At 40.7% G+C, this 8,654-nt stretch overlaps 2 protein-coding genes across 2 annotated transcripts; one reads left to right on the top strand and one right to left on the bottom strand.

The window, feature by feature from the left end:
• Window positions 1-2,109: 2,109 nt before the first annotated feature.
• On the top strand, window positions 2,110-4,599 carry uts2b (urotensin 2, beta; the record flags this gene model as incomplete). Its single annotated transcript, XM_079597354.1, has 4 exons — window positions 2,110-2,215; window positions 2,357-2,482; window positions 4,348-4,391; window positions 4,489-4,599. 4 exons carry the CDS (start codon window positions 2,110-2,112, stop codon window positions 4,597-4,599), a joined length of 387 nt encoding a protein of 128 aa, XP_079453480.1.
• A 408-nt stretch (window positions 4,600-5,007) lies between these two features.
• On the bottom strand, window positions 5,008-8,146 carry LOC306990891 (period circadian protein homolog 3-like; the record flags this gene model as incomplete). The annotated part of the gene is made up of 3 exons (XM_079598212.1): window positions 5,008-6,136; window positions 6,762-7,471; window positions 7,861-8,146. The coding sequence occupies 3 exons, from the start codon at window positions 8,144-8,146 to the stop codon at window positions 5,885-5,887; spliced, it is 1,248 nt and encodes a 415-aa protein (XP_079454338.1). The 3' UTR covers window positions 5,008-5,884.
• Between the last annotated feature and the right edge of the window lie 508 nt (window positions 8,147-8,654).

Raw genomic sequence — 8,654 nt, 5'->3', positions numbered from 1 at the left:
GAATATGGTGCAAAAGTTCATTTATTTCAGTAATTCAACTTAAAAGGTGAAACTAATATATTATATAGACTCATTACATGCAAAGTGAGATATTTCAAGCCTTTATTTGTTTTAATTTGGATGAAAATGGCTTAGGCTACGTGCTATGAAAACCTTTTCACAACATTCAAATTTTGAATTTGGGGTTTTCATAAACTGTAAGCCATAATCATCAAAATTATAACAAATAAAGGCTTGACATATCTCATTTTGCATGTAATGAGTCTATATAATATATTAGTTTCACCTTTTAAGTTGAATTACTGAAATAAATTAACTTTTGCACAATATTCAAATTTTTACGAGTTTCACCTGTATATGTTTTGTAGCCTACAATGCTGTATTTACCAATTTTAATAACATTCGTCCTGTATAATATGCTACTCAACTGGTCATTAGTAGAAAGTATATTTGAAGAGGCAGAAATGGACGTTTCATTTATGCAGTGGCCCCAAAAATTATTAAGACACTTACTGTAAGTCACAGTGAAAACAGACAGACGGACGGACGGACGCATGGATGGACAGATAGACGGATAGATGGATGGACGGATGGACAGATAGACGGATGGATGGATGGACGGATGGACGGATGGATGGATGGACGGATGGATGGATGGATGGACGGATGGATGGATGGACAGATAGACGGATGGACAGATGGACGGATAGACGGATGGATGGATGGATGGACAGATAGACGGATGGATGGATGGATGGATGGACAGATAGACGGATGGATGGACGGATGGATGGACAGATAGACAGATGGACGGATAGACGGATGGATGGATGGACAGATAGACGGATGGATGGATGGACAGATAGACGGATGGACAGATGGACAGATAGACAAATGGATGGATAGATGGACAGATAGACAGATGGATGGATGGATGGACGGATGGATGGATGGACAGATGGACGGATGGATGGACAGATAGACGGATGGACAGATGGACAGATGGACGGATAGACGGATGGATGGACAGATAGACGGATGGATGGATGGATGGATGGACAGATAGACGGATGGACAGATAGACGGATGGATGGATGGACGAATGGACAGATAGACGGATGGATGGATGGACAGATAGACGGATGGATGGATGGACAGATAGACGGATGGACAGATAGACGGATGGATGGATGGACGGATGGACAGATAGATGGATGGACGGATGGACAGATAGACGGATGGATGGATGGACGGACGGATAGACAGATGGACAGATGGACGGATAGACAGATGGATGGATGGATGGACAGATGGACTGATAGACAGATAGATGGACGGATGGACTGATAGACGGATGGATGGATGGATGGACAGATAGACGGATGGATGGACGGATGGATGGATGGACAGATAGACGGATGGACAGATGGACGGATAGACGGATGGACTGACGGATGGATGGACTGATAGACGGATGGATGGACGGATGGACAGATAGACGGACATAGACGGATGGATGGATGTGTGGTGTGCCGAGTAAGCAGTGTGTCCATCACTCAGACTAATAAAGTAGATTGACATGCAGTTCTGAGGCCAGAATAGCTCTCACCTTTTTTATTTTTTATTAAACCATTAAGAATATTGGTCACTCTTTCTGTCTGCCATTTCCAATCTGTCCCGTTTCTGAGTCTCTTAAAATAGAAGCTGCGAAGGGTTGTCAGGATGAAACACTTGAGGAACCGCAGTGGGCATCGTGGGAAATAAATCTCAGCCGCCTCTTAAATAAATGAATTAAGTGGGCAATTTGCCTGGCCGACTCATCCCGCAAGCTCTAACACAAAGTAGTGTTTCCCACCTGCGTTCGGTGGGATTTATGAACTCGTCTGGATTACATCCCATCCCTGACGCACAGACCCGCATCTGTCTTTCAGTTTTATTGATACATTCATTTATCCTCGGTGAATTTACAAGCACAGGATATGTAAAAGGTGGGGAGGAGATGACATGGCCAGTGATGGAGGGTATATAAGTGCAGGACAGACACTTTGAGATGAGATCTCCTGGCTGAAGTCGCACAAAGAAAGAGTTTGTGTGTGTCTACGTGCCATCATGATGTGTAAACTGTTTCTGTTTTTTGCCTTGCTTCTCACCGTCCTGGAGCCTCTGCTGGGGCATCCGGTGGTCCATCCGGCCGAGATGAGCTACACCAGGCCTGGTAAGTCTCATCTGCTCTCCTTCACACACACGGATTAGTCTGAGCATACAAGATACAAACATGTTGCATGTTCACAATCCAACAACCCAGAGCCGAGCATATCATAACCATTCTTGTGTTATCTGTCATATTCATCTGTAGTTCTTGTAGAAGAGGAGCAGGCGGTCAGTCCAGAAGACCTGAGTTACTCGGAGCAAGCGTATCTGTCCCAGGGTGCCGCGGGATTCGGTTACCCGTCCCTCATCACTGGAGACATCAGCAGTGATGGTGAGCTGTTGCTTTAAATAAGCTCTTTAGTTGAGACTTAGTCAATCCACAGGAAAACTTCAGTGCTTAGATCTTGCTTTTTCATGCGTCTCCTGGAGAAAGACTAAAAAGAGTTAGTTGTCAAACAGAAAGCTCAGATCATTTGGTCTCTGGAGAATTTGAAGAGAAATGTTAGTTCATACTGAGAAACTCCAATAGAGATGCATGCGACATTACTGGGGTCTTTTTTAATTAGCAAAAACATTGAGAAATTCATTCATTGCTCACTGTAAAAAAAATGTTGGTTTAACTTAAAAAAAGCAAGTTACCTTGTTGCTTAAAATGTTTGAGTTCGTTGTAATTAAAAATTTGAGTTAATACAATGAAGAAGAATGGTTTAATAAACAGAAACTCAAAATAGTATGTTATCTCCACACATTAGTTATCGAAGTTGATTTGACAAAAGATAAAAAGTTGTGATAACAAATCATGAAAATATTTGTTTTACAGTGAGAGAAGCAAAGAAGACATCGGAAACACTTTACAATTTCATGCATTAACATTGGTTCAGTCATGACAACTCTCGGGATAGTTTGCAAAACATTTAATTAATGTAAATAGAATGTATACGTAGGTTTAGTTTTGGCAGACCAGATTTGCTACACGGCTGAGCAATACGACTTTCTTCTGCAAAATGCTCAGAACAGAAATGAATGGAAACATGTTGCCTGAGAGAAAGGGAAACCGTCAGTAGCAGATCTAGCAACACGATCTCATGAAAGTGTGTATCTATACCACGAATGTTATTTCTCGTACAATTTATATGCAAAAATTTTTTTTTGCGTGCATATGCTACGCACTGAAAACCCTTGGGTAGGATTAAGGGTGGGGAGTGCATATTACATGCCATAAAGTGCGTTTTATGCACGCGAAAACTGCCTATCATATGTACGCAAAAACTATTTTTGGTGTATAAATGGCACGAGAAATAACATTTGTCGTATAGATACGCACTTTCGTGAGATACGGCTGGATCTAGGCAGGTGGTGCTGGGGAGGTGGAGGGACAGAATAAGATTTTGCATGGTGTGCAGAGAGTACATTTGTTTGATGCGTCATGGTAATGGATATGTGAAATTGATTGGCTGAGAACGTTACACTGAACGAACCAATCAGGGGTGCGTTCCGTCGTTACCAACACAATTCAACGAAACTTGCGCTCATAGTTGGCTAACGCTGATATTGGGGGAAAACCCCCAGAACACAAACAGTGTTTCATGGCTGAACTATTCATTTAAATACTTTAGTTAACATGAACAATATTTCTACAGCAGTTATTTATCTGAGCTAACGTTAATCTTCACTTTAAGATCACATCTGTCAATCAACATTAGTTAATGCACTGTGAACTAACATGCACATTTAAGGTTTAACTAAGGTTAATAAATACTGTAAAAAACATATTGCTCATTGTTAGTTCATGCATTAACTAATGTAAACAAATGAGACCCTTTCGAAAAGTGTTACCAAGACATTAAATAGAAACGGTATATTTATTAAGGGTGTGTTCATTGAAGCTTTTTCAGTTACAGTTTATTTTAAGGTGTCATTGTTACAGTGTAATTATACATTTAAGTACTGACTAATAATAATTAACTACATGTACTTACTACTGAGTTAGGGTAGGAATAGGGGTTGGTTTAGGGTTGGTTGCATGTAATTATGCATCATCTATAGTTATTACTATGCAACTACATGTAAGGTGTAACAAGGAAATAAAGTAAAATAAAGTTTCCCCACTTTTCTTACATTGATCCTGTATTATAGTAATTTAAACACAGATGGGACTGCAACTCACTCTTCTGGCCTTATTCTTCTTCCTCACAGGCCTCAAAACTGCTGGATTTGTCCCGAGTCAAGCTGTAAAAGACGTGAGTGATTTTATGAAACCCTATCATCATTTAATATTATATCAAGAGACAGTGATGAAGTTTTATTAAAATATATTTGCTCGTGTTTGTCGTTCAGGTCTTGCTGGAAAAGCAGCTGTTGAATCCTCTGAGTCGTTTTCTGGGTGTCAGGAAGCAGTACCGCAAGCGAGGCAGTAACACCGAGTGCTTCTGGAAATACTGTGTCTGAATCACACACACGTGCTCCTGCATAACTGTGTGTTCTCGTTTTTAACACTCGGGCACAAACTTTGTGGGCCTGATGCACTAAACTTGCAAAAAATAGATGTATGTTTGTAGGAAAAATAGCTGAAAATGTATTTGTACATACCTGCTCTGTAGCTTTGATGTAAATAAAGTAAATATGTTTAAGAAAAAAGGTTTTGGATGTCGTCGTGTAAATGTGAAATACTTTTAAAAGTGACAATATAAAAAAGTATGAGGAAATATGAGGATCATATACAAGTCATTGTTTTTTTTTATTCATAGTTATCATGTGGTGTCAAAATATTTCCCTGAATTTTAGACAAAATGGCTTTTTACATAGTTCATTGTATTTTGCACCTTTTTTTCTTCTTCCGTAAAATACATTGTACTGATATTTACATTTGTTTTCTTTCAAAACTGTACAAAATTTATCTTTGATCACAAAACTGTACAAATCAGAAGTTTCCTATTGGGTCCGGAGTGACGGGTCAATAATCTCTGTTACTGCAACAACCTACAAACCATAAAGAAACTACGCCTGTGACATTAGAAACAGCACAGAAACACTCACAGCGACACACTTCAGCTCTGACACTGACACAACAGAGCAATAAATAAAAACAGACAAGATGACAAGAATGAGGTTTGGTGAACACCATACGGTACGCTGCAATGAGTTGCTCTTTCTGGATGCTTTATGATGGATTTGATAAGTTTTATATGTACCGGTGAACCTCATGAAACATATTCAGGTCACAATTCACCAGAAATCTACATTATGACAAATAATTAAGACCATTTTTAGAACCATTAAGATTGCATTGCTATTTTTGCATTACAACCAGTAAGCATTTTTTAATAAATGTCACTATGCCAATAATCATAATGGTCCTAAAATTGTCATAATAAAAGAAAAAAAAGAAGATATACATATATATTTGTATTTTTTTTGGGAGAAATGTGACCCAGTGTGTTTTTGATGCACCGATATATGTATTCAACCATCAACAGATTACATTCATTACACTATAACTTAAGAGTTTTATACCATAATAAGAGAAATTGCTTGACATCTTTCAAACACCTGTATGGTGGAAAAACATTATTTAAAATTGAGAACAGAGACAATGAATTAACACACTGTGTTGTAACAACACTGACAGAAAAACTCATTTAAGGCCTCATTCAAATCATCCGTTTGGATTGGATGAACTCAATCGGGACAGAGTATCATCCCACTCATTACTGGTGTGCTTAATTGTGGCGATTCAGCTCGACGTGGACCAACTAAACAGAAGACTAGTTTGAGATGAAGCGGTCAAAATAAGCATGGTATGGCTGGTTGACGTTCCGTAAGATCCCAGTCCGGATCCGGAGCCCAGTGAGCCTGACTCTCCGGAGCCACTGCCCGACGCGTTGGAGCCGGTTCCCGAGCGGGCGTCCTCCTGTAGCAATTGGTCAAGCATTTCGCTGGAGGAAGAATGGGCGTCCTGGTTCCCCGACTCACTGAGAGCTTCTTCCTGTGAGCAGATTAACAGACAGCTGGAGTCAGTCGATTAAACTTCATTCCCACCTCAGCTTCTGAAGTAAAACTTCTAAACAAAGATATGCAATAATCGTGGATAACTGGTCTAAAACCCTTTTACAAGCATTTCAATATTAGATAAATATATATAAAATATAGATTTTAAATATATTTTACTTAAATACATCATGCATTTAATTAATATATATATATATAATTTTTTTTTATAAAAAAAATCGGCCTCTTAGGGACATTTCATGAATGAAATTATGAATTTTTGCAAGCATTTAAATATGTTTTTAATTACTTTATTTTAATAACAATTACTAAAAATAACAATTTGTTATGTCTCTTAATGGCACTTTCACGTTAATTTTTACAGGTATATTAATATTTAAAATGCATATTGTTTTTTAAAAATATTTTAATATTTAAATACTTTAATAACAATAATATAATAACATAACATGAGGTCATAAGAACTACATGCATAACAATTAGAAAAGTTTTCGCAAAATACTTTATAAAATAGTTTTAGATGGAGTAAATCATGTCACTACACAGGGTATTTCAGCTTCCAAAAAGTATCCACGCCATCCCAGATCTCATTAGGGTCTCACCGGTTTGGCGTGGTGCTGGTGCAGACTCTCAGGGCCGGTGCCGTTCAGGGCTTCGGTGGGTTTGGTCAGCTCCTCCTGGAGTAAGTTCAGCTGGATGGGTGAGCTGGAGCGCGAGCTGGAGAAGAGCGCTGTGGGCTGTGCTGCATCAAGGTCTTCCCCAAACCAAGGGGTGGGAACCGTGTCGACCTCTGCGGAGGCACCGGCCGGCATCCCAACACCTGTGACGGTGGACCCTGGAACATGTCCCTGCAATGGAGACCCATGAGCCATGTGGGCACCAGGTGGGACAAACCCACCCATATTAAAGGGTGTCTGGGGAACAACTCCAGGCGCAGCAACTGGCATCCCCTGGAGGAACATGCCATTGGTGCCGGGGTACATGGGGTAGCTAGGAAGTAGGACAACCATCATGGGAGTCATGGGCTGCATGGGCTGGAGGTTCTGGAGACCTTGGTCAGGCTGGACCACCATGGGCTGCTGATCCGCACCGACGGTGAAGTAAGGGGCGGTTTGCATGGGCACTGCCATGGGCGGCACAAAGCCGATGTTGGATGGCGGGAGCTGAGATGACTCTGAGGAAGGCCAGGAGGAATGGGGCGCTCCTGTGGGTCCGGGAAGCGACCAGTAGTTGCCCGGCTGGGAGCCGTAGCTGTCGGACGAGTCCTCTGGTTTCGGACGCTTGTGTTTGTTCGGAGGTCGCACGACATCACCTGAGAGCAGATGGGAAAGTTATGTTTCGTTTGATAGTGACTGTTTGGATCTCAACACAATATTATACTACTTTATAAAACGGTTAGTTCCAGTCCTTGATTCTGATTAATTTCCAATATTGTGCAGAATAGCTTATTTAAAAACTGGACAGATAACTTGAAAGTGACCAACTGACTAAGCTTTTACAATTGTAGATGCTAAAGCCAATCTAATACAAATAAATAAATAAATAAAAACAGACATTGCCTCCATTAAATGTTATACATGGATCAGGGTCTGTATTGCTTTAGCATCCGTCATACCCACAAAACTTTATGGATTTTTCCTTAAACATACAGATAAATAATAACTAAATTTGATAGTTATTTTAAAGCGTCTCCACACACACCTCTGTGATGAGAATGGGCCATGCTGCTGTTGTCCTGTTGGAGGTAGGAGCTGTAGGGACTCTGTAGGATACGATGTTGGAAACGGTCGACGAATTGCTGCTCCTCATTCTGTGTGTGAGCTGACAGCACCTCTTTGGTGAGACCCACCAGGAGTAACTCCTCCTGAGCTGCTGAGGAGGTGCTGGGGGCGGGGCATGCAGGGGTGGGGGCGGAGTCTGTGGGCTCGCTACCCATTGGAGCATCTTCTAAGGCTGTGACTTCTGGAGGAAGAGAAGGAAAGGACATTTCCAGAGTTCAATGGTGCTGCTAAAGTACGAGATCGCACCCTATACCCTTAAATAGGGCACTAATTAAGGGGACAGCCATTTGTAGTGGTGTCCGAAACCATAGTGGACGTTACTGAGTGCACTCATTCAATCCCACAATACACGGCAATAACGAGTGTACAACTGATGTATGCTCAACGGCTAGAGAATACCCATAATGCACTGTGAGAGTCGTGCGTCTAATGAATTCCCGCGTCTGACCAGAAGATGGCGCCCGGAGCCGAATCATCCATCCATTTTCAAATCGCTGGTCCAGCGCCATTATACAGGTATAAATTCCTTTTTAATTGATTATTAGTTTATTTGATTATGATTTATGTATGCTAGTTTCCATGACAGAGTTCAAGATACATATTTTAATTACTACTGGAGCTGCCAGTTTGCTACGTTTTAAATGATTATGAAGCAGCACATGCATTAACTAATGTAAACAAATGAGACCCTTTCGAAAAGTGTTACCAAGACAT

Source organism: Phoxinus phoxinus (assembly GCF_949152265.1).
Source record: "Phoxinus phoxinus genome assembly, chromosome: 22".
Classification (NCBI taxonomy): Eukaryota; Metazoa; Chordata; class Actinopteri; order Cypriniformes; family Leuciscidae; genus Phoxinus; species Phoxinus phoxinus.
This window is presented reverse-complemented; position numbering and strand designations above follow the sequence as displayed.